Here is a 27,471-nt window from a genome sequence, read left to right as displayed (position 1 = left end):
ATTACTACCTTTTGTACTCTACTCTCAATTATTAAAGTCCCGTTTCACTTGCTACCGACTTCGATTAATTGTCCTAATTCTAAGGAAGACCTAAATTCATATTATTACCAGATAGTGGCGTGTCTAAAGTCGGCCACAAAAGTTGCAGTTCCGATTGAGCACGTGCGTTCTGGGTCTCGCAAGCCCCTGTGCAATATATCTCCGGAAGTGAAAAAAGAAAAGAACCGCGCAAAGTTTTGGTTGCGATTGTGGAACACTTGCGATTGACCCTCCTCTGGTGCTGTGCTTACAGTCAAGCAAAAAACGAAGAAAGAATACAAATCTTGCTTACGTAATGCAAGGCTCAACGCGTGGGACGCTCCAAATAGTAAAATGACTTGGAATAGAGTTATCAATAGCAGTAAGTGTTATCCCCCACCTCAGTCGGAATTAAACCTTATGAATTTTGTGCGCCATTATATTGACATATTTTCCGTATTTAATCAGTGTGTTCAGAAACATTTTTCTAAATTACTTAGTTCGGTCCTGCCAGTGTCTGTTTGTCAATATAGAGTCCCTGCGATAAGTATGAGTGATTTACATTGGGCGCTGAAGAAAGTAAAAAGATCAGATTCTCCTGATTGTGATGGCCTATGCTTTATGAATTTTGCTTATGATTGCCCATTATTGTTGAACCACCTGCAGTTATTATTCCAGATTTGTATCTCTGGTTCCTGATAGTTTTATTTCCGGTAGTGTAACGCCTATACTTAAACGCGGTAAAGATCCAGATTCATGCTCGAACTATTCACTAGTTAATGTATCTTGTTTTATGAGTAAGATTTTTGAGCATGTCCTTCTTCCTGGAATAACTTCTACGTATAATTTTTTGTCTTTTCAATTAGGAGTTAGAAGAAGGGCTGGATCCCTCAAGTCACGTCATGTGCTCATCCGGTTGTTAAAGGAAGCTTTTACCCAGAAGCGTTCATTGTATTGCTGCACAGTAGACATTTCCGGGGCTTTTGATAATGTTGTTCACGCCCAGGCCTTGCATTCCCTTGCTTGTTCTGGAGTCAATTATTCAGTTATTTCTACATTGCGATTGATATGATAATTCTGATGTGCGTATTAAGTGGCTGTCAAATACTTCTGATTCGGTAGCTGTTGGGAAAGGCGTAAGACAGGGAGGATCTCCTTATATATTCAAATGGATTCTTGCTGCTTGTTTAAAACATCTATCTCCTAGTGTGTTTTTTAGTGAGATTTGTGTAAGTTATAGTGCATACGCTAACGATGTTCTTTTAGTTAGTTCTTCTTGTCTAAGGCTGGCTCAGAACTTCCGGAAGCTGTCTTCTCTACTAAGTGATGTTGGCCTATCTGTTAATATGGGAAAGTGTGAGTTTATGTGCTTTAATAGTAGCATTTCTGTATCTCCATTAAACCTCGGTTCGATTTCATTACCTTGTTTAGATAAAGTCAAGTGGTTTGGTATATCGTTTTGCCCGTCCATTTCTGAAACTTGCTCCGAGTTGGTTACTAATGCATTAAAAAATATTCGTGTGTCATATGGTAAGATATCTCCAAATAGAGGGCGTTAGAATCGTGTGGGCCTAGGCCGGCTTTATAATAGTTTTTGCTCTCCAGGAGTATATTTTCTATCTGGATTCCACCACTTACTGAGGAAAAAAGATTTACGGACACTTAGAAGTGGTTATTTTAGATATTGTAAATATCTGATGTATTTACCCGGCCGTGTTAAAAAAATAAATATTGTTTCCCGTTATGGTGTCATTGATTCTTTCGTGCGACTGGCCAGTTTTTCTTCTAATATGATTATGAATACTATTAATGTTGTTTCTGTCACTGACCCCTTAGTTTGTTTTTTTCATCGTGATATCGGTTAATTTGATTTTTTTTTTTTTTTTTTTTTTTTGATTTAGTTATGTTTTTGTTATTTTTTATTTTATATTTTCCATTACTCCGCAGTGTCATTTATAATGTTCATATGTGGGTCATAAATAAATTATTATTATTATTATTATTATTATAAAGCCCAATCCAAAAGTAGGTATATATCATTTGGGCCCCTTTCTGATATACATACAGATCGCAAGATTTAGGGCCCTCCTTTGCTTACAGAACTCAAATTGAGTCTTGAGCCAAAAAAATCCAATATGCAAATGAGCCCTCGCTTTTCCGCCAGAGCCTGTAGAAACCCGAAATTCAAAACCCCATCTGCTATATGATCTGATCAGAGGTAGTTATCCCCCATCTCCCCCATTCCCCAAAAAGGTAGGATCAGGAACAGCCCGCGAAAGTTACAAGCGGGGATCTGGGGAATGCTGTTATTACAAGAAAGTAGCGACTCCACTCCTACAGATGTCGTGGATCGAATATGGGCCGATATGCTGATATGAATGCTGAGACCCGATATCCTCTATAATACAAGTCCTGCTGACACGAATTTACCTCAAATTCACATTTATGAGGCATATTGTAGCCAGACATATTTAAATCTGGTTCTAAACCCAACACAATTCGACCAAAATAAAAATTAAATAAAAAACGAAATATCAGAGCTTGGGATTTCGGAATATATTTTTCCTGAATAATTTCTGGGAAATTTTAAAAGATGCTGAGTGGCAACATCGGGTTATCAAGGGATAATTCCTTATCACAGCCTGATATTCTGTATTCCTTAATAAATTTACTTTTGAAGCTAAGACCGTTTATTTTGATACTATTTAGCAGACTAGAAAACGGAAAAAAAAAATTATTACTAGAAATAATTATAAATTTTACAAAGCTATAGGGAGCTTTTATTTTCCATTTCACATCCTCGTATTGCCGAAAAACTTTCAAACTTTTATGTCTTACAGTGTACGAGCCAAAAAGCAATTATCAAAAAAAGGAAAAACTTCGAAAACAACTTTGAAAGCACTGCTCAGGTAAATACAATTTAAAAACGAAATTCAAGCCGTCAAATTTTGCTAATCTTTTTTTTTATGAAGACATTATGCAATAACACCGATTGATAAAAGTATTCTAAATTCTGACCCTAAAATTCACCGTCGGAAATACTATCCGCCACTCGTTTAATGTCTTACGCTAAAAAAATAGCAAATAATAAATGAATGACACTTCTTTCATATTTAAAGACAAGTATTATCATTATGCGTGATATTCAGTCACTTAAAAAAAATAAACTAAGAGGCTTACACCACCCATTTGCTGGCCTTTGATATCCTGGAGTATTTTGTCCAAATCATCGTCGATAATTTTGCTGTCGTCAAAGTCATATCCACTGCTTGGAAACATAGAGCCCCCCAAATCGTTTTTCATAATTGATCTCAACCTGCAAGTAGTATCAAATTATTCAGTATATTAACAGAGGGTCAAGCTATGGTTGCCACCCATAGTGATATTTCTTTTTTTGTTTTCGTTTTAGCACAATCACAGGTATACCTTTTATATAAAATAAAAGGAATTTAATATCAGGCACAGAAAAACTGGTGGGGGGGGGGGCAGTTACCCCCCTGCCCAGGCCTAGAACCGCCACTGTTTAAGCCCCTACCAAAACGCAGTAATTTTGTTGTAAAAATGTTGTCAAAACCTAATTTAGTTACACAGAAATATTTTTCTTTTGCTATATTCCTTGGTCTTACATATTTTACTATGCTATTTGTGTATATGTGTCAGTATTTAACTCTAAAAACATAATTGCTTGAAGTATTAGACCCCCTTCCCTCCCTTAAGTGAAAAATCTTATAGTTTTTGGCAATACCTTACGAAATCACGATCTCTGAAATTACGGGATCTGAACGAAATTACGTGGGAGGATCTTTTTATGGAGGATGTTTCCTTGGGGGAAGGAACATTTCTATGAAGGGGGTGCCGGGTTTTCCAGCATTATATAAAAAAAAACAAGTTTTCAGTTAATACAAACTAATCTGTTGGTAGCGCTGATTTTGCCGTGGGTCAATTGGCTACTTTCTTAAAATAGCCAATAATCTGCAAAACTTCAAAGACATGTATTTTGGAGCGAAATTTGAAGCGCATACAAGTAAGATGGGAGAAAATCTTGAACACCAAATATTGAATAATGTGCTGTTCAAATTGATCCCAAATCACTGAAATTCTTCGAAAACCGGATAAAAGAGACAATGATTAGAAAATACGAGATAAGGCAGAAAATTACCAGAAATGGATTTTTTTTTTTCGTAATTTTAACCTAATAATTTCTAGGAGGTTTGTCAAGAAATTGCTCTTTAGGGGCCAGTAACAACCCTGGAGTAAATCTAAGTGTGTTAAAAAGGACTAATACACACTTGTAAATTCGTGCATGGCTGCAGTTAAGCAGAGAGCGGCAAACACCGTGGCTAATGAAACGGGAACGATAATACAGATGGCAATCCAAAGTTTATAAATGAAGGTTTTTTTTTTTTCAAGCACGCCCTTTTCTTAATTTTTTAAGGCAATACAAGGGCAATAGACAGGGATAATACAGCGATGTTGAAGGATAGATGGGCACAACATATGGTAGAATTTTGATGGATAATAGGGCTAATCCTGAAAATCGAAAACTTGAAAACCAAATATATAGAAAAGTTTTAAGGTAGTTTATCACTTTCTAGACTCCCAAAGTCTGGAAAAAAGGAAAACAAACTGAACTTGTCCATTTGGCAACCCGGCTTCAAACGGTATCCAACAAAACCTGAGAAGCAGGAATGAAACTCAAACGGTGCATTATTCTTGGGAAGGGTATAATCATTACGACAATTACTGCACTCAAACAAACTATTTCTCAAACTGTATTAAAGAAAGAACAATAGACTGGAATGGTTATCAAACCAGATATCTTATTCAAAACTCACTCTGCTAAGCTGAGACTCCCATACGAAATGAGAATAAATTTTTAACACTTCAAATTCTGCAATTTCATGTTTGAACTAACAAAATTAGTCAATGTTTATAATTTTTGGTGGAGGAGAGAAAGAGGGTCTTTAAAAACAGTAAATATATTGCTTTCATTCTATAATCATCAACCATGATTAATTTAATTGCGAATAATTCATACTGATATCAATTGAAGATCCTACTCAAGATGATAAAATAAAAGTTCAAAATAGGGATAAAATCCTTTTTAATAGACAGTATACACTGTCTATTAACAAGGATTTTATCCCTATTTTGAACTTTTATTTTATCGTCATGGAAAGGCAGTGTGGTCTCCGAAATTACCTACTCAAGATGTAAAATTCCCCAGCTGAGGCTCAATATGCGGAACCCATGAATAAATGAAAGTGCATATGGCTGCAGATACAACAAACTGGCCAGTGGCCCTAGCAAATAACCCCCCGCAAAAACTCTTACGCTATGCAACAATATTCAGTAGGCCACAATGTTCAGCCACCATCCGTTATTGAATATTTTGAAAGAAGTTATTTTTTCTTAAAACTGGCACGGTAGAATAGGAGCTTCGTAAGATTAAAAATGACAAGTTATGGTTTAAAAAAACTAACTTTAAAAAAAAAGATAAAATCAAACTTTCTGTCAATAAAGCATAGTCAATGAAGCCTTTGAAGACAAACAATGGTATTTTGGGTTTTATGACAGTAAGATGTTATTTAATAGTGAATTAATGTATATATCTTAGACTTCTGACTACTTAAAGATAACACGCCGTTTAGCTTTTAGGTAAGAAGTCCGTGAGCAGTAACATTTTGAAACTGTACACTCATCTATGTAGTAAGACAATATCAAAGCAGAAAAAATATTCACGATTTTAAACTAAAAACAGTTTCAAAATATAATATCAAAACTTAATAAACAAACTTCCACTGCTACTGCAAGTTCTTAGCAAGGGTCCTTGACTCGACTTGTTTTACTTATATCTCCTGTCAGGCAATATTCGGCTTAGGGAGTAACGTCTACCTCTTGCATCCACCTCGGTCCATAGTGAGTGCGTGTGCTTCTCGAAGTCCGATATTTGTAATCGTGAGGATCTCAAATAGGCTGGCAGATCGTCATTTCGTCAGCAGATCACAGGGTCACTTCCAGCCAACTATGATAGGGTGGAAGTTGTATATGATCTTTGCTGGTAGGCGTTGAGACTTTCGAGGCAGGTGCCTGAACCATTGTAGGTTCGTTTTACTTGCAAAGCTACAAGTTAAACCATTGCAGCTACAATTCTCTTCAGAATCTTTGTCTGGATGACCTTGACAATTGCGGCTGACGCTTGCCATATTTCAGCTCCATAGAGCATCACAGAACCGTAGAAGGCATTGAAAATAAGCAGTGTCGTTTCACGGGTGATGATGCATTTTCGTCAAAGATAGTAGTTCCGTCAGACTATGGCAGAAGAAGCCTAAAATATTCTCGGCTGAATCCCGGAAAGAAGAGAGCCATTTAAAGAAATTATGGATCCCAGCTAGGTGAATTTTTTAAGAAACTTTGGTGCTAGCGGTGGTGTCCATGTTGCTAGAGAAATCAGCAGCAGGAGCAGACGGGTAAATGGCCATGACTTTGATTTTATTCTCCACAGTTTATCTGTAGTACAACTCTTGCGGGTTCTTTTCGCAAAATTTGAAACACTTTCAGCAATTGCTTCCTGGAGTTCACCAGAATGACCAAGTCATTGGCAAAGTCAGAGTCTGAGATGACGTGATCCAAGAAACTTGGGCCTGAATCTGAGGCGTGAAGTCTCTTTCCTTAACACTTATCTTCAGGTGGGGGTAACTAGCCATGTCGACCCTAGGCTTGGGATCTGCTTAGTGTTGGGTAAACCTAGATACTGAAATTCACTGGAGTAGGCTCCGCCCGCCACATGAGGTTGTGGTCACAGTTATCTCGGTCTCTAGTTAGGGAGGACCACTTCTGCAGATGCAAGTGGTCAGCAGATACAGTGTGCTTAGTTCCAGTTGAACCCCATTCACATCCAGCATTCGTTCACTCCCCAATAATTTTGATGTACGTAAATAAGCATGGGTAAACACAATTCCATAACAAACGTCAATGAGTCGCAAGTAACCATAAGAGAACCTAAACGTCTTTTTTGGATTTTAAAGAAGCAAAATACAGGCAATGCGTTTATTTTTTGGGGGATGAGCTTAGGGTTCTTTACATCCAGTATATATTTTGTTGTCTAAGTTATATAATTGCGATTTATAATCCACTTAACTTTCATCACTTTTCAAACTGATATCAATAAAAAAGTCATACCCCAGATCAGAAGCTCCTCGGTTGATATTCATTAGATCACCACGTGAAATGAGTGTGCACATGTAGGCATCATGTGAAAAAACATCGTTCCGAATAAATTCATAGAATAGGTGAACAAGACTCCCAAACACAAGCTTCTGCTGTAACGACGGGTTCTCTCCTACCAAAAACCAAAAAATATTGATAAGAAATAAAAGAGAAATGAATTAGCACATTATAAAGGTAGTTGCTCTCCCCTGGGGGGAGTAATTCCTACTCCTGCCCCCTCCCAATGGACGTTCCTGCTTGGTAAAATCTTGGTAAGTTAAGAAGGCAACTTTAAGCTGATAGGCCTACTGGTTATATAATTCTAAACCTTGTGACACCCCAGCCGATGACTGGATGATAGACCTATTATTAGACTTTGCAAATGCAAAAGAGGTGTGCGCATCTAATGATTTACTTAGCTTCTCGGACTGAGGGATATCTTAAGTCGTCTTGACAGATGATTGTTCCTTTTCCTACGGAAATTATAATGAAAAATGCTCTAAGAAATTCTTGATGTTTTATTAAGTCTGTGTTATGGACGTATTTCTTTATTTATAATTCGCTGCCTGTTTAATTGCCTGGATAAGCGCAAGATTCCATTTTTTTTCGATACAATTTTTTATACTCTCATAATGAAAAACCAATTTATTGGTACATATATTTAATATTTAGCACAAAATGCTGAGCCCTAGTTGAGCCCTATATGCATAAAAAAAAACACGCATAATAAAATGCAAATAAGTGATTTACCAAAAGTAATCTCTTGGAGTGAAAAAAAAATAACTCTAATCCTAACCAACACCTTGATTAAACAATTTGTTTTTGTCACCACAAAAGACATCTTCAAAATACTAGGCAAATTTTAGGCATTATTTCATCTATTCTGGTGCATCTATTCTTTTCCTAAGCTCTTTGTTAGCAAGAAACTTGTTCTATAGATATGGTTTGTATATCCTAAAGACCCACCTCAACCAATACCCCAATTATCATGGGCACAGCTATGAGAGTGGTCCCCGTGAAAACTGAAGGCGAGCACTGCAATGGTTGGACTCAATGGAGGCAAAAATACATGGTTGGACTCTTCAGTTCTTGTTCCCTCAAAAGATATATCCAAAATTATTAGTCATTTCTAAACCTTATTCCATCTAATCTATGAAGAACATTCTTTTTCTTAGCCCCTTACGATCTCCATCAAGGAGGTACAAAGGGAGCCTCCGGGCTAAGCCCTCCACAAAAACCGTAATTATAAACAATTCCTTAGCATTTCACATTAATATTATCAAAAAAAAATATATTATTACACTCCCACGGAAAACGAAAAAATTGCTACATGCCTAATTTTTTTATTAAGGAATATTATTTATTTACCGTTTGAACACATCAGTTAACAAATGGAGTAATAGATAGATAGATATTAGAACAAAAGCCGCTTTGGGCCCTGGCAAAAAAATTAAAACGAAAAATTACAAAGATAATAGCACAGGACAATACCACACAGAACAAAACATGGTACCTAAAAATAATAATGAAAAAACCTAGCTAACTCGCATAATAACACAAAATGTCACAGACAAGATAGATAAGTACTAAATGCTTTAATAAAGAAAAAGAGGAAAAGGAAAAGCCACAACACACATATAGACAACAATAACAAAAATAATAATCATTAACAACAGTTAAAGGTCTACAGGATAGTTTAATATTCTTTTATATTGTCCTATGAGCTTTTAACACTGTTTTATTATGTTGTTATTAATCTGCACTGAGAAATGGTTGAGTGAAGGTCTCGACCAAAACATTTACACTGGATTTTCCTTCCTTTTTTCACTGGCTGTGATTTTCCTCGCTTTTCGATTTATTGCGTTTTCTTATTTTGTCAATATCAATGTGATCGTAGAAATTACTTACGACCTTCTTGTTCAGAACTACCAGTTCCAGTAAAAGAGGCCTCATCTGACAACGCTATTACCGCTTCACTAAGCTTAGAAATCTCAGTGTTACCATTGATCTCTTAGCATACACTAGAAACTGTCATATATTTGTCGAGAATATACATGGTTGGTCGTACTTACTGCCCATGTCCATGCTTTTCAACTATGTTAGCTCCAGTAAAAATCTCGTGTACTTTTTTAGTTTCGCAAAGGCTATCCTTGAAACAGCTTAGGGGGAGGGGTGGGTCAGACTTATTAAAGGATTATTTCTGGTATTGACGGAAAAGCCTTATGAAGGTCTGACTAGAGTGTACTTATCATTTTTCTATTGTCAAGAATGTTTTGAAGGTTTCTCAAAGGTTTTTACGGGGGGGGGGGGGGCAGGGTTCAGTCTGTCAGAAAAAAATTTAAACTTTTGCTAAAAAAAAGCCTTTTATTGACAGGTTTCGATGAGTTTGTTGTACAAATTCAAAAAAAAATTGATAAGAATCACTAAGGATGTACAAATCAACAACTAATGATGCAATTAGGATATACTGCCAAAAGATATTTAACCTAAGTTTTTATTTATTATTAGGCTGTCGTGAAGTGACTTAGCTTTTCCTAGTTTGGAGGGTGAGGGTTGTGATACAAAAAGAAGATGAGAAATTATCGATTATGTAATCCTCCGCGACTAGTGACTCTAATGCAGTCAGTAGCCATAATATGAATATTGACGAGGGGCATAATGCCACAGACTGTAACCTCGCCATACTCGAGTTTTCCACCTCATTTATTTCGTTTTCAACTTTGTTGTTCAACGTAAACGTTCATCGTTCTCGGACGCGAGCTCCTTCCTCTGCTCCAATAGATGTTTCCAAATGACTCCTGATCATAATCACATTTTTTTTTTTTTTTATCGCAATTCATCTTTTTCCCTTTTTGACTAGAGCCCTTACTAAATATTTGTCAGTTTGTTTAATTCGTAGAATTATAGGTAATCTCTACAGCCTATCAAGTTTTACGAAGAAATTCAATGGCTTTTCAGTCACAGTGCTCTGAAACAGCTTTTGAAATTGCTGGATGAAATTACCATTTTTTAATAACAAGCAGGGAATGTTAGGAAATGGGTACAACAAGCAACATCATTAAGTAAGAATTAGAAATTATCTTAATTAACTGAATCTTGAAATGAGAATACCTAACACAGGAGCATCTTTATCAAGAAACTTCATTAATAAGCTCTGGAAAACGGGGCGACCGCCGTTTACTGACACCGCTGATTCTTTCTCATCTCCACCATCATTTTCAAAGTTTGATATTTCGTATTGTCGCTTTTCTAATAAGAGTGCAGCGGCCACGGCTCTATGTTCCCCATAGCGTTGATCACTAACTGCCCATTCGCAGAGAAGCTTCACCAATGGCTCATCCAGTTCAATTATCTCTTGAATGTTCTGTAACAAAGATGTGAATAAGAAAGTATAACTTATGCTTGGGTTTCATAGGAATAAAAAAAAAAATGTGCCGTTATTAATATGGCATCCCTCCCCCGGATAAACAGAAATAGGCTGGATGTCATATTAAGATTTTAAATTCGAATAAAGGTCTGAGGTAGAATCCAGTTTGAATCCAGCCTATAACTTTCTAAAAAGCATAGGCAGACAACTATTTTATTTTATGCTCTTTTTACAGGCTTTTTCTTAAATCTTAAATTCGCCGCATCAGATATTTTAAGTATCTCATTTGCCACTAGTCTTTTACAAAGCTCCATCACGAGCTTTTAAATGACTGTTGAATCTTCCTTCGAAGGAGTCAACAGATAAACTTTTAGGAAAAAACCCCAGGAAGATCGCTCCGAATGCAAGTATAGTATAGCATAGAATAGTTTGTATATGCTGCTGTTTGTATAAAGTTTGCATATACTATAGTATAGTATATGCTGCACTAGTATAGGATAGTTTGATTAAAGACATTATGGTCGAATGTCCAAATACGATTAGACAAAGCACTAAGTTCCTCAAAAACTACCATTCTTGAAATATTTTCAATGAAAACTTGACATATTCTAAATAAAATTTCCAATAATAATCTATTTTACAATCTAACAGTTACTGCTATTCTGTTCAACAGCCCCTTGGCAGTAAGTCACATTGATTTGCATTCTTATTACATATAAAATAAACTTCTTTAAATGAAAGTAAAGAGCGACATTAAGACATAAAACGAAAAAAAAATTATACGTTTCTCATTAAAAAAATCTTTTCCTTGCAACACGCGGGATTGAACCGGCAAACCTTCAACCGACGTACGCAGCTGCATCCACTACGCTATCGCAAGGTATAAGGATCAGTAATTCGTCTACAAGTCTATTCACTTACTTTCAATAATAGAATTTTGATGGATGATTTAAAGCAACTTTTTTGTGCAGGCAAAAGCTGCTGTGAGAATTTATTTATGAAGGATTGTAGCTGACAATATAATTGAGTTAAGGTGAAGGTGAATACATAGCTTGATGTCTTTTTTGTCCTCTTTCATGATTCAATAATTACTTCTGAAGGAAATTAAATTTTGAGCCCTTAATAAGGCCCCAAAAGGTAAAATAGTCCATAGCAACCAAAAATTTCAAAGAACATTCTAAAAAAAAAAATATCTAGAGAGAAAAAACTGCCATTTGTATAACTTGGACGTTTTAACGTCGAACGAAGATATTCTTCAAGCTACTCTGTTCTAGGCGTGGGAATCTTAATATAACAGAACCAAGCTGTGTGCGTTCATACCTCTCTTTTCGGTTGGACAAGGGGAGTGGGGGGAGCAGTAGGGGAAAGGTAAAATTTATAAAAATATTTGGGGCTAATATTAGTATGTAGTACAGTTTTTGGTTTGTTTGTTTTTAGCATAAATTCACTTATAGTGGTAAAAGTGAGTCTTAGACCTCTTGCCTAATGACGACAAAAGTAAATCCTTTGGTTCAAGCATTACTAAAGCAGAATCTTCTTCTTATTACTAATTGTTTTCGATCAGTTTTTTTTTACTATAAAATTGAGTAAACATTATCCTTAAACTTTTTTTTCGCCAGTAATTCTTTACTTGTAAGGGAAAAGATAAATGTGTTAATATACTAGCAAAACAGCCCAATTTGCCCCTCTTTTGTCGCCTTCCTTTGCTCAATCAGATCATCAGCACTTGCATATATAGACTAACATCACCTAGCTTTATTCACTAGTGTCAGGTCTTCAGCCCAAGCAGACTTATTATTATGACGTCACATTATCTTCTTTTCTTTCAAGTTTCCAGACGTCCCTTTTTCTTAGACCTCATGTTCAAGTACTAATATAAGGCAAATCTGATTGATATAATTTGATGTTTTCTAATTCAAGTCTTTCTTTGAAATTATTCCCCCAACCCCATAAAAAAATCTCTCGAACATATCAGCCATGTATTATATATATTTTTTTTTTTTTTAATATGTAGTAGGCTATACACGCACGTCTGCAAGAGAGGGGGTGCACTGGGATCATCCCCTTGGTTGCTTCATTTACATGACAGCGTCTTGCCTCGTTCGTATACCAGCCTTTTATGTCTTTGGTTTTCCCCTCTATCTTGTACCTACAGACACGTTCCCGTAAACATAAAAAACTATGAAAAAACTCAGTTTCCAAGATTTTTTTTTTTTAATTAAAGGACTAGAGCAATCAACTGCTATCCACTTTCTCTACTGAAAAATTAATCTTCATAGCTTTTTCTACTCTAATTGCTCTGTATTTACTTCCCAACAGCTTGCCACTAGGGCTCTGGACCCACCCCCAACCCCATAAATTCCAAAATCTAGATTTCATTGAATTTCTGGGCAGTTAATATTCAGATTATTAAATGATTTTTATATATAAATGTAAAAAATTACATATATATATATATATATATATATATATATATATATATATATATATATATATATATATATATATATATATATATATAAAAGTGCCTCTCTCAACCCTAAAAATTACGTGCTTTCTCCCAGACACTTTTTTGGACCTTACAACTATTCTGATAAAAACACATATCTCAAAATTATAATTCCATGCTATATGAGGCTGCAGAGCACGCTGGCACTGGAGGAGTAGTAGGTTCACCTTTGATCAGGTATTGACGCTTAAAAATGGGACTCAAATACTTAATTTGAGACCGAATGAGCCCTTGCCCAAATGTAAAGGACGAGATCGAAAATTAAATCCGATATAATAAAGTAACACATTTATACGATGATAATCAGGGAGATATATTATATACAATTTAAATTATAATCACATTAAATATGTAATCTAATTAAATTATAAGTCTAATCTAAAATTTTATATATTTGCCTCTATCTGATAAGCTGTATCTTGACAAGTCGTATTTAAGGTTGAAAAATAACGAAGCCCAAATAATTACAAAACTTACATCTGATGAAAATTCTTTAGGCGTAATTGACTGAAATATTTTTGAATACAAAGTATCCAAGGAATTAGATTGGTCAACTTTATCAAAATAGTAGCGATCAAGAGCGTCTAATGCTGGGAGTACACGAGCCATCAAAGCACCAGTTGTAGCTCCATCACCCTTCTCTAGAGGCCATTTCTTCTCAGCCAGTGCACCTCGGATTCGAATTTCCTCTTCGATCTTACGCAACTTGGCTCTGTAAAAGGAAAAAGTCCTTATAAGCATTACTACACTCCTAATCAGTAAACTTGCACTGTTAATATAGAGTACGAAGTCAAAATAGCACGCACTTATTATGAGTGTACATACAAATATAATACTTTTCTTCCTTAAAATTTTCAAATAATTTGTCAACTGTTGCTACGTAAAATACAATGCTACCAAGCGAAGCGAGGGCAATTAAAAAGCATTTACGTTCAAACTAAAGAACCCGAGTATTATACATACACATTTCTTTGTTTTAAATTTGCAAATAACCTCCGATCGGCTATGTGCAATCGACCATCGCTACTCAAAAGGCGTTCTTAAAAACTATATTTACTTTACGAGAACGCTGAAAAAGTGAAAAGACTATTTCAGGTTTTTTTTTGTTTGGTTCTAGTACCAGTTGTTTGCACAAGAAATGTTTTTCGGGCATAAGACACGGCAAAATACAAGGATATCGAAATTTCAATTTCCCAATGACTTCTGTGATTGACATAAGAGTATATAGAACATATCCTGTAGTGGCACGATGGGTTTCATCTCAGCTTGGGAATAGGGAACTCAGCTCAGCTTGGGAACCCAGGGTTTGAACTCAGCCACACTAGCACACTGCAGGGCTCGAAATTTGATTCCGGTGATGAGATCATGCGAAAGCATCTCCTTACTAATCCAAACAAGAAGAAGAAGCAATTAGAACATTCGGCATAAAACATAAACTACCATATAGCTTGAGCACAGAACAAGATAAGAGGAAACAAATTATACCAATCGATAAAACTTGACCAGTTTAACGGGTGAATTGTGAACACGATTTTTGCAGAATATCTCATGATGTCTTTTGAATTTCTACGCTTAAATTTATAATATATTAAGAAAAAACTAGGTAGAAGAATCAGAAGCCAAATTTAGCTTCAGTTAGCACATTTAGGTCTAAAGGGTTCTGTGGCTAGTAGAAAGCAAGTTTCGCTGAATTTTTATTGACTACCTCCGCACATTACAGATGGCAGCTCCGGCTTTCATCCCTCGCACGTTTGGGCAACGTCACATTTTACCATGGCAGTAAATCTCTGCTTATTATGTTGCTGTTTTTTACTTTTCGTTGTTTTTTCTGCTTATTTTCATGTATAATCACAAATAAGCTAAACTAATCATATTAGAAACGTAAAATTTACGGAATAATTTAGAAGGTCTTTAAAAAAACGAAATATGACCTCACACTAAACTTAGAAGGAACGAGGGTCCAAACCGTCATTGGGAGGGGTAAAGGGTCAAGCAAGAGAACGAACAGGACAAAAAGCGGATAATGTCTTCTCTTTTTAAAGTGAATATATGACCGGGTACGTTTTTTTATGCCTTAGAACCAAGTTCATGTTCCCTAAAACAAAAAATAAGGAATTTACTGTTGTGTTGGAAAAGTTATATAGGGCTCCAGAAGTGTGATATCCAAACATTAAAGAATATGACTCGTTGGTCTGTAAATGTTCTCTGGAGACGACTAACGGCGCTGACGTCTGGTTCCCTTTACGCTGGCGACGCTGCCGAGAAGGGCTTTAAGTAAGTAAGTGTTCTGTAAATACTTTAATTACAAAATTCTACGGGACGAACTTGTTGAATCAAGTAATATGACAAGTGAAAACGAAAGATGAAAAGACGAAGACCAAGAAATTTCACTATTTCTTCGTTTTTCATTTCTTCACTTTCTTTCACAGCGCGCTTTTTTTATCTTCGCTTTTCAGGTCGTCAGGTTTGTAGTCTGAATTTTTCCCGACTAAATATCCATCTTACTTGATTCGATGTTGAAGAAGTACCCTGAACATTGATGCCAAATATTTGCCATTTCTTTTGTTTACTATTCGGTTTCTCCCATTGTTGTCTATTTTTAATCTCTTATTTTACTTATTAGTAACGATTAGCCAATTCGCTATTAAAAAGTATCCTCCAAGATTTTTTCCGCATTTTTTTTGTGATTTTGCAACAAGGGGAGTTAAGGTACTATCAGAACAATCTTAACACTCGATTGTCAATACCGTTCCCATAGGTTATGTCAAAGTAGAGGTATTGTAAATCATTGTTTTTTTTTTCCTTCCAAATGACTCAAACCAAAAACAATTTACTTAAGTTTTAAACTGCCATCAACATAGCAAGTTGTTAATTGCAACTGCATTATTCACCGATGGCATTTTAGAAAATTTAAAAGGATAAATTAGGGTTTAAAGGAGAAAAAGAAATGAACTCTTTCATTACACCCTCATATACAGGGCAATCTGTATATTTTGAACTTCATCGCCGCTTTTTACTTTCATTATACTTTCATTTAATGCGTTTCATTAAACACACACATTTTCTCTCTCTCTTTCTCCGTTAGCACTTAGCTCTTTATACTTATTGTCAAAATTTTATCGATCTTCGAAAGAGATTCTTTTCCCCCAAAACTTATCCTTTTCATAAAAAGAGTTAAACGTGGCATCCCAACACTCATGTTACAAATTTCCCAGGCGTATTCCTCCAAATGAAGGTAGGATAGGAAACAGATATGCACCTTCCATTGACCGAAACCCTTTAATCGAAAGGTCTGACAATTCAGGCCTAAAATACACGTTTTGAAGCCGCAGCTACCCCTTCCCCCCAAAAAGAATGATTATATTCGATGACCATGGCCCTTCCAATCAATAGAGTTGTAACAATGCGTTACAATTTAATAACTAGGCTCGCAGAGAAAACGATCCATAATAGCAATGCATCCAGTATTGGCTGCATTTATGTTTATGGACTATAATTAAGGGCAGATAGATTCTTAAAATTCTTAAAATTTCTTTTTTATAGTTCTTTAACGGTTGACCATCTCAAAATTTTCGTTCGAAAGTATTTTAGCCATATTTGAACCAGAAAGCCCTTTGGCGATATTTGAACCAAAATTGCTGATTTAAGATACAAAATGGAAAACTAGAGACTTCGCTGTGGCACGATCGGCGAGACATTCTAATTGAAATCACATAAAAAGGTCAAAGTTTTGATGATGTTGCTGCCATTCTTCAGGGAGTAACCAACTGTTTAAAAGGCTTTTCACGAGCTGGCTTCCGGGGAGCATATGAATTATGAAATTTATGTAATCAGCGGTGAGCTTCACCCTAGATTCCCAGCCATAGAGCCTGGGGGGAGGGGTATTTAATGTTCAATGTTGAATTTACATTACATACATTAACATACATTAGTTGAAAATGATACGCCGTTTGAACAACAAGAATCCTACAACCAGAACCATCCAACGTGATTGTCCAAAGCGATGTCGTTTGGACAACAATAAGAAATTGTTGTCCAACAGCCTAGACCATCAAATATGACACGAACTTTTAAAATATTTAAAAGATAAACTATTTGAACTTCGTAAATTATTCCATTAAAAAAAAACTTTGACAAAAACGATTTAACAAAGCTATAAATTAGTTACTTTTGTAAACTTTGATTTCTCTAACTTTTACGCTATTTTCTCTAAATTTATTGTAACTTATCTTTGCCACATATATTATTTTGCCGTAAGGGGATGGAGTGGGTACAGAAATCTAAATGTTTCGCTTTTTTCCCCAGCACCCAATTAAATTAACAAAATTTGACTGTTTTGCAGTTTTCATACCCCCCCCCCCCACCTTTCCTCTTCAAATTCAGTTTCTGTGTATTTACCTGTAATCGCATCCTCATTAATTCAACAAAATCTGGGCAAAAATATTACCTGACTTTTGAATTTTCAACATCAGGTGCCATAGGGAGTTCCGATGGAGTAAATGGGAGGTCATCTAATGGAGAACCAATAAGATACAAAGGGGGCTTCCCTTCCCCAGGATTATTCCAAACCATAGCAGTTGAGCAGTCTAAAGTTACTGTCTAAAAACAGAAATATAATTATGCAGGATATGTTGCACCTTCTTGTTACTACTTTTAGGCGAGTAACTCACATATTTGAACTACTAATCGATAATCCCCGACTGGGGTGGAAGGAGGTCGTAGTGACAGATCTAAGAGAAATTTTAACTTCCTGTGAGGGTGTAAAGAAGCAGGCTTCGAATAGATTGAGACGGAGGAGGAGCGTGCATAGCTGTGTTGGCCTCAGGCAGTCTGGTGCTGCAAAGAGTTGTCGGTAGTAGTAGTTGTATTAGGATTAGTAGTATTAGTATTAATAATAGTAACAGTAGTAGCAGTAGTAACCGTGGTTGCAGCGGTAGTTGAAATCTAGTAAAAGACGAACCCGGCCCATAGTAACCCAAAAAAAACCTGAAATGCCAAAAATGGTGTCCAATTGAAACACAAAGTAAACCATCGGATTTTGATAATAAAGGAGGGAAAAAGAAATGTTTCGATCCTGCTTTCTTGGGTTATGATTAAAGAAGTGATTAGAAGGATAGGCCACATTTTACGAACTAGGAACTACAAAAGGTTGTCCCTTTTGGCCATTTATCTAGGTCCAAACAAAGAGTAGGTCATTCCCGAATAGGATAGAAAGAGGTCATAAGAAAGGATTTAATGGATACTGAAACTTCATGCAAGAAGGTAGAGTAAAACTTTGCATGAATGGAGTGGATGAGGAGCGTACACAGCTTTGTTAGCCTCAGGCGGTCTGGTGATGCAGTGAGTTGCTGTTAGTAGCAGTAGAATAGTTGTAGTAGTAGTAGTAGAATTAGTATTTGTAGTAGTAGTAGTAGTAGTAGTAATAATAGTAGTAGAAGTAGTAGCAGTAGAAGTAGTAGTTATAACAGTAATAGTAGTAGTAGTAGCCTGTAAACTGTCTACGATCACAACAAAATGAACAAACAAACCATTATGACACATCAAGAAGGGTCACTTACTGATGAAATATGTAAATAAAAATTTAAAATACCTCCAAACTACTGTAAAAGCTCATAAAATTATTATTTCAATTAGTCTGCAATTTGTGCTAAGCGAAAGATTCTCAAGTCACTTTGGCTATAGACATTTCTGAGAATTAAAGATGGCATCAGTTTTGAGTTTTCAGACTATTATTCGTAAATATTGATGTAATATGTATTGATGTAATAAAAGGATACCTTCGTAGGTATTCTTTTTTTTTGCTTTTATTTTTCATATTTATTTTATCATAATATTTCATTATTATTATTTGACTTTATATTATTATTACTTTATATTACTATTTCATTATTATTATATTAATTTATTTTATCTTTTGTTTCCTTTTATTGTCTATCTATTTTATTATTATAATTTTTTCTTTCCTTTTCTTTCTTAGCATTCATGGTGATCACTGAGCTGGATAAAAATCCTATACCAAATTATCCCAACACCAAATGAATACCGTAGCATAACCAAACAAGACAGAAACCTTCAGAATTTCCTTCAGCTAGCTTTAGGACAATCCTCATATCTTCAAAGAAAAACCCTTATCGAAAAACTCTTATCGAAGTGAGTTAAAAATGCGTTTTTATTATTTTAAAACGTTTTATATTATTTTCATCATTTTATGACTATTCTAAAGGAGATAATGTGTGTTCAATTCAAAAAGGCATTTGTTTTATAGCTGTTGATAGCTTTTTAGTCTTACAAATAAAGGGCATGAAACATAAAAAAAAAAAAAAAATAATTATCAATTCAAAATTATAATCTCAAATTTACCCTAAAAAAAAAAATTAATTTGACACTGCCAACATGGATTTCGACTTTAGAAAACTCGAGGGCCATCCATAGAATGTCTTTTTTCACGAAATGTCCTCATAAAAGTACGATGGGAAGAACAATTTCGACCAAATTTGCCAAAGCCTAAATTATCGTCTACTCATAGCCAGTCCATTGCAGATCACTATAGCTAGTTATATATTATCAGAGATTTCGACTTTTAATTAAAATTAGCTATTATACATATCTAAATTTTATAGGAGCCCATAGATAACTTGAGGGTCAAAAACAACACTTCTAACTCCAACAATTACGTCGGAGAAATTTCGATAGCCATTCAAGGGGAACTGTGGAAAAACACCAAATCTGTTCAAATTTTCTTTACAACGAACTTTTTGACATCGAATTTTACGTTGCAACTGATTCCACTTCGGATGTAAAAATGCCTAAGATGTTTTTCCATAACGCGCAATCTAAATTGAAGGATCGAAGGATTTATCTCAGAAAACGATAAATCCTTGATCTAGATTAAAAACTAATTTTAAAAAAAATACAACTAGAAGTAAAGAGCAATGTTAAAACTCAAAACGAACGTAAATTATTCCGTATATTAGGGGGGCTACTCCTTCCTCAACCTTCGCTCTTTGCGCTAAAGTCTTAAAGTTCTAAAAATACTTCTTATCCCAATTCAACGGCCCTTATGCTTTGGCAGTCTTTCTTAAAGAATTGTGGCAAAAAAATGAAATAAGAAAAAGCGAGGGTTGAGGAAGGGGCTGCCCCCCTAGCATACTAAATAATTTCTTTTCGTTTTAAGTTTTTATGTTGCTCCTTACTTTCAGCTGAAAAAACTTGTTTATTTATTTAATTTGTGAATGTTTTTAAACCACCACCCCCCCCCCCCCGTGTATGTGAACAATTGGGAAATTGCTTAACTTACAGCCCTTTGCTCAGGGGCTATGAGAGTCTTGTCATCCCCAGAGACGTAGTGTTTGGACCTTCCAACTATGCTGAATCAAATAGCTATCTCAATCTATCTCAAACTTATCGGGTGTCTTTGGGGGAGAGGGGGTGCCGAAGGAAGTCTGGTTGCCCTTCAATCTTTTTGGTCACTTAAAAAGGGCACTGGAACTTTTAATTTTCGTTCAAAAGAGCCTTCTCCTGATTCTCTAGGACCACTGATTCAAAGCGATCGTCCCTAGGGCAAAAAAAAATTAAATAAACACGCATTCGTGATCTTCCTCCAGGCAAAAAAATATAAAATTCTGCATTTTTATAGAAAAGAGCTTAAAGCCTGTACACTAGGGTTCTCTGATATGCTGAACCTGGTAGTGTGATTTTCATTAAGATCACCTGATTTTTGGTTTTTTTTTTCCATTGCCTTTGGTTAAAACTCGTTAGGTCCCCAACTCAATTCCAGATAGAAGTAAAAGTAACAATTATCGAGCAACACGGGGTAGTCTTTGCTTATACCAAATAAAATAGATGGTTTGGTTATAATAACTGAGCCAAATAATAAAAGCTTTCTGATATTTATGATGATATATAGTTATGATATAGTTATGACGTTGTGGTATTAAATTATGCACAGCAATGTTCCGTGGACAAGGGCTCATCTAGGTTTACTAGCTTTCAATAAAAAAAAGTATTTTTATAAATATGAGAAGGATTACCATCCCAACGCCAACGTGGAACCCCACTTTACATACTAGATCTCAAAATCACATACCAAATCATACACAATGTCAATAATTGAAAGTGAACATAAAACCTCCTCTCTCCCTACACCACCCCCCCCTCCTTCCATCACACTCATTCCATCTCCTTATTGATTTTCCCTCCCAAAGGAGATTCCGCGTTCAATAGAATTTTCAAATGAAGAGATATATATTGCTATATATCCTTTATATTTAGCTATACATTATGTTTATATCACAACATCTGATTATCAGACAAAGTTGCCAATTGTGGGTCATTATCATCAATAATTGTTGACCATATGTCAGCAGCTGGCACAGGAGTAGTTGTTGATTATAAATAACTCACTAGAATAGATTATCGATCAACGGCATAGCGAAAAAAATTGCTTAATAATAGGAACTCTCTTAATTCCTAATACTACTGCCACAAATTATTTATATTTTTTAATGGTAATTAATTAAGAAAAACTTTCCGAAAAATAAGTTTTTCAAAGAAAAGTAAAGGCCATTTTAAAATTAAGCTCAGCAGATACAAATACCTGTTAAAACTCAAACTCAAAACGACCAGAAGTTACTATTAAATAATAAATGAAACCCAAAACGAACAGAAATTAAATAAACAATCATTGCAAAAAAACATACAACAAGTACTAATATAAATGAATAAATAGACCTTAAAGCGAGTAATGCTTAGATTGAATATGAAAATCAAGCTTAAAACGAAAACAAATATTTTGCTATTGAAGTATAAATGAAACTTGAAACGAACAGAAATTAAATAATTTCGCATAGAACAGTTCGCATAGAACAGAACTGTTCTATGAACTGTTCTACTAAGAGTAGAGTAGAACAAACTATTTAATTTCTGTTCTATGCGAACTTAAATTATTTCTATGCGAACAAACATACAATATATATTAATGTAAATGAATAAATAAATCTTAAAACGAGTGAAACTTAAATTGAATATGCAAATCAAGTTTGAATCGAATAAAAATAACTACAAACAAGAGTTTGGGTATCGTCTCACTGCAGAAGCGTAAAACCTACAATTGAGCCTAAAACCTATGCCATAGGTTAAAAAGGGCACTAGAACTCTCGATTTCCAATCGAATGAGCCCCCTTTGAAGTTTCTACGACGACCTGTTCCGTATGAAGTGCCTCTGGAAAAAAAAAAAAAATAATAATAATAAAACATTAGAGCCGTATGGCCTTTACTATAGGCAACGCTACAGCGTTGCCTCTGATAAACAACTACTACTCATAACTATTATATTTCCAGTTGCTGTTGCTACCATATATTTAATTTTATCAACATATTCTTATATTCCCGTAACTAACTTTTACCTCTCTATTTCCAAGTATCCCAACTCACCAAAGTCGACTCAATCGCACTCAATCGCAAGATACGTGATATCATTAAGCAAATTCAAGTTGGAGGAACTGTTATGTTTCGCAGCAAAATTGAATATAATGCATGTACATAGACTACAAGATCGATTAAATGCAATGGCGAAATATATTGAAGATAATGGTCTGAATCAATACATGAAGAAAGAGTGAGATAACTATGTTATTACTGTATTTTTGAAAAATATAATACCGTCTGCGTCTTTTCCCCACCGACTAGGGAAATGAAGACTACTGCTTAACGTTTACCCACTATTTTCAACGATATTTTCAACGTTAAGACGCTTATTTATCAGTAAACAAGTAATTTGAAAAGAATATAGTTGCAGTGCGTTGTTTCTAAGAGTAGAACATTGTTAGTCCAAGTATTGCAAATTTTTGGATTGGAAGAAAGTTAATAGGAAATTACCTTGTGCATCTTAAGAAACAATACAGGTTGTCTTTCTTTTGCTAATTTTCAGTCTTTGAAGACTGGTACTAAACGTGTACCCACTCAACGTGGATATAACACGCACTGATTTATCAATGAATGGGTGATTGAGAAATATTCAATTACAATATACAGTTTTTCCGAATAGAATTTGTAAACTAAAATATTCTTGACTGATAAATTGTTAGGAAGTCCATAAGAAATTATACTGCAAAAATAAAAAAAAAGAATGATAATTGTTGTCGAATACTAACCTTGCTAGAGAAATTATATTTCTAAAATTTCTATTAGAGTTATTCTATTGAGAATGACCATAGTTTATATCCATTCGTACAGCTAACCAGCTAAAACTAACCTGTATAATTGTAGAGATACCAAGCGTGACAATACGATGGTGAGGGCATATTTTAACTTCGTCTGCTAGAGCTTGAAATTGGGCAGCCAAGTCATCTACATTGGACTTCTGAATCAATACCCTAAAATTCCATTGCCAAATTAGCAATAATGAATAGTTCAGTAAATAACAACCAATGAATAAAAATGAATAACGAATAAAATGAATAATAATAACGAATACAATGAAAATAAATATAAAATAATCAAAGGGTCAAAAAATAATTGTATGAAGAGCAAATTTTTTCTATCTTTGTAATGCTTTCGTTAGCAATTTTTCAGTTGCACACCAAACATCTTTGTGGGAGTAATTTAATAATAACAACACTGGTCAAATGGACATTTGTTCTGCAATGGATTTAAAGCGAAAGATAGAGGGAGGGAAGTGAGTAAGAGACAGAGTAGGAAAAAGAGAAACAGAGGGAAAGAGATGCGTAGAGAAAGAGAGAAAGAGGAGAGAGAAGCGTACAGAAAGAGAAAAAGAGAGAAAGAGGAGAGAGAAGGGTACAGAAAGAGAGAAAGTCTTTCCATTTTTCCGTCCTTTAATCTTGGCATTCAAGGTGTTGTTGCTAGTATATTGATTGAGAAAATAAAGAGAAGTAGACAAAGAGGCCTGTTCATATTTCGTTCCTGGTTTTTCGGGATTTTAGATATTTGGTTAGTATAATTCTAGTGTTTTATACACAAGGAAGGGTATATTTGGGTATGATTTTTCGATGGTTAGATCACTGGCTTGGTCTGTTAAAGATGGACGAACCGCTAAACACACAAATGAAACATTAAAAGTTTACACTAGCTTGCTTCGAACAAGCATATTTTCTACTAAATAGCATACTTTTCCAGTGATTTAGACCTTTGATTCGTTGGAAGTTACGCTCACTTACCAACTTACATAATATATGATTTCTAGAGATTTTTCTTTAAAGATTGGGGCATTTTTCAAGTGAATCTCGGAATATTGTTGAAATTCTCAGTTGTAGCCTTCACTTAAATGGAAAGTCAAACAGTGGATCTACAAGTCATAATGTTTTTTTAGTGGTCATAAACATACTCTCCGCGTCTAAGGTCGCCTCAGGTCATATCACAAGAAACTTTGGATTGTGACAATGAGACGCACTTTACTTCCTTTATGAAGTAAATCATTTTGTTGACCCATTACTGACTTAGTGAATACCCTCCAGAGAAATTAAAGGTTAGATTATTTTAGTCTAATCTAACAAGATACAGTTTTACTTTATTTCCACCTTAGCAAAGGGGTAGCCCTGGAATAGGTTACAGCCCATTGTTGAAATTAGCTTCTTGTGTCGTGATTGCAGTGGCAGCTGTAACCTCGTTAAGGACAAATTTCGGTCAATAGTAACCCAAAATATATTATTTTGAAACCAAATTGGGTCGAACAAAAAGTACACCATTGGAATCGCCATGGCCGAAAGCCCCATACATGAAACTTACAATCTCCTGGCTTGAATAAAAAGGAAAATCCCTTTATTGCATGGGAAGCACTAATGTGTCCTTTTTATGACGAAACTAAAAGAAATCAAACTGTATTTTCCAGAGCTCTCGATAGAAGTGAACAGAAGTAAAAATAATGTTCAAAATCAATGACTTGATATTCAATGACTTGGATATGCAAGAAACATCCAATAACAGAAGCTAAAAAGAACGAAAGTAAGCTAAATGAAAAGAACAAAAGAAAATTAAGTAAAGAAAGAACGGAAGTCCGCTAAAAGACAGAAGCTAAAAAGAACGAAAGTAAGCTAAATGAAAAGAACAAAAGAAAATTAAGTAAAGAAAGAACGGAAGTCCGCTAAAAGACAGAAGCTAAAAAGAAACAGACGAAGAAAAAAAATCAGAAGAAAGTCAAAATGATAAAATTTGGAGAGATTGCTCTCCATTTGTATCTATAATCTACAGTTTGCATCTACTCTGAACAAACAAGAATAAAAAACGATTTAATTGTTCAACTTTTAATTGTTAATTGTTATTAATTGTAATAGTTAATTGTTCAAATGTCGTTCAATCAGTTATGTCCTTTTAAAAGGGCGGATCCAGGATTTTTTTTTTTGGGGGGGGGGGGAGGGTTTACTAATTTTTGACTCGGTTTTCGACTAATTTTACTGATTTTTACCTATGTTTTACTAATTTTCGACTCGGTCAAAAATTTTGGAGGGGGGGGGGGGGGTTCAAACCCGGTAACCCCCCCCCCCTGGATACGGCCTTGTCCTTTTGGCATGAGCATGGTCCCGAGAATTTAAATCTCTAATGGGTAATTTCATTCGTGCCAAATGAAAAATGAAATAATCCAGATAATTAAATTTCGGTTTCAGAATTCACAATGAAACTTCTCACAAGAAGGAGATTAAATAAATGGCACAAATTTTCGGGTATTTTTCAAAAAGAAACTTCTGAAGGAAGTTATAAGCTTAAAATTACTTTTGCAATTTTATTCTTTAGAAAAAAAAAGTACCAAGAACCACTAAAAGGCCAGTAAAACCGGAAAAAAAGGGAAAAAAGACCGGAAAAAAAAGCAGTGCAAAATTATCAAACTCGAATCCTAAATGTGGTACCATCCAGGATAAGATTAATTACTCTATAATATGAATTTCCTTCAATTCTGAAATTAAGCACTAAAAGCCTCCGCTTTTTTCGATCCGCCATTGATTCTATGATTGGAATTATTATTGATTTCGTTATTTCATTTTTGTCCCAATAAGCTGCACTCGTCTTACAGTACGTCTTACAGTGATGGGACTATCACTTAATCAGTTTCAAATGGCAATTAATTTATATTTTAAAGTCTCTTAAAAACATGTTTTTGTTTTTATTCTTTATTACTATGAGCTGTAGTATACTCTTTACTAGGATTCAGCTACTATGATATCCATGATTAAAAAAAGATTTCTAGGAAGAAGGGCTGAGACACTGACAAGCTAAATCATATTCACATACATATATATTCATATACAGTGTAGAGTGCTAACTATATAAGTAATTATATAGTGTACATTCATCACTGCTAAATTACTTACTCTTTACCCGCTTCTTGTTTCCTCGCTCAACCCTAATGAAATATACCAAAGTAAAATAAAAATATGATACTTTCGAAACCAATTTGGGCTATATATTTGCAAATTAGGGGGGGGGATAAAGTATAGCGGGTCTGTATGCCTGATGTGTTAGGTATAATTATTCTGCATATTATGTTGTAAGAATTGTTTTCCAACTTCACACTGTGCAAATACTTTACCCCCCCCCCCTAATGTGCAAACATATAGCCAAAATTATATAGGCTATTTCACTTTTATTCTGTCACTTCTCTTTGTATTGTCTCACGCTAAGCTGAAAGAAACTAACGAAAAAAAAAACCGGTTCTGTAATGCGTCAATGAATTAACAACATTAGGTGGTAGGGCGTTTATCATACAAGTACCCAAATAGCAATTAATTTATATTCTAGTCTTTTAAAACGTGTTTCTGTTTTTATTTTTTTGTTACTACGGGTTGCAGTTTACTCTTTACTAGGATTCAGTTATTACTATATCCATGATTAAAAATACTTATAGGAAGAAGGCCGGAGACTGACAAGCTAAATTATATACAGTGTACTATACTCATAACTGTTAAATTACTTACTCTTTACCAGATTCTTGTTTCACTTCGGAATTGGGACAGGGTCTTCCAACGTCATCCAAAAGTTGATTAAATCTTCGTATTGCCGCATGTACCAGCTTACGACTCAGAAGTTCGCAGTTTGTAAATTCTGGCAAATAGTCAAGAACCCAGGGGACTATAATTCGCATACAATAGTCATCATTTGAACGGCATTTGTCGAAAGTTTCTGTCACAGCGTTTAAAACATCATTTTGATCTAACAAACCTTCCTAGAATTTCATTACAATACATTCTAATTAATTATTATAAAATAGTGATAATATAATATTTCTTAGTCCTTTTTCTCAGATCTATTGGGTAACTTATTAAATATTACTTTCACATATTGAGGAAAATGACACAACCTTTAGATAAAACGGAAACAACATGATTTTTCCCCACTGGCAAGAAAGGTTCTCTAAAACTAT

At 34.9% G+C, this 27,471-nt stretch overlaps 1 protein-coding gene across 2 annotated transcripts in view; it reads right to left on the bottom strand.

The window, feature by feature from the left end:
* The window catches only part of kto (mediator complex subunit kohtalo), a 149,920-nt gene that overhangs the window by 87,305 nt on the left and 35,144 nt on the right, over window positions 1-27,471 (bottom strand). For both annotated transcript variants that reach the window (XM_089104671.1, XM_089104672.1), the window contains exons 6-12: window positions 27,026-27,273; window positions 23,356-23,476; window positions 17,551-17,702; window positions 13,581-13,815; window positions 10,339-10,591; window positions 7,201-7,360; window positions 3,199-3,334 (exon numbers count right to left, since the gene is read on the bottom strand). In XM_089104671.1, the coding sequence (XP_088960797.1) occupies window positions 3,199-3,334; window positions 7,201-7,360; window positions 10,339-10,591; window positions 13,581-13,815; window positions 17,551-17,702; window positions 23,356-23,476; window positions 27,026-27,273 (1,305 nt within the window). The remainder of the gene's footprint in view (window positions 1-3,198; window positions 3,335-7,200; window positions 7,361-10,338; window positions 10,592-13,580; window positions 13,816-17,550; window positions 17,703-23,355; window positions 23,477-27,025; window positions 27,274-27,471) is intronic.

This window comes from Artemia sp. Qi Xiang Cuo, chromosome 18 (assembly GCF_049724085.1).
Source record: "Artemia sp. Qi Xiang Cuo chromosome 18, ASM4972408v1, whole genome shotgun sequence".
Taxonomy (NCBI): Eukaryota; Metazoa; Arthropoda; class Branchiopoda; order Anostraca; family Artemiidae; genus Artemia; species Artemia sp. Qi Xiang Cuo.
The sequence above is the reverse complement of the archived record's forward strand: the minus strand, read 5'-3'. Positions and strand labels throughout refer to the sequence as shown.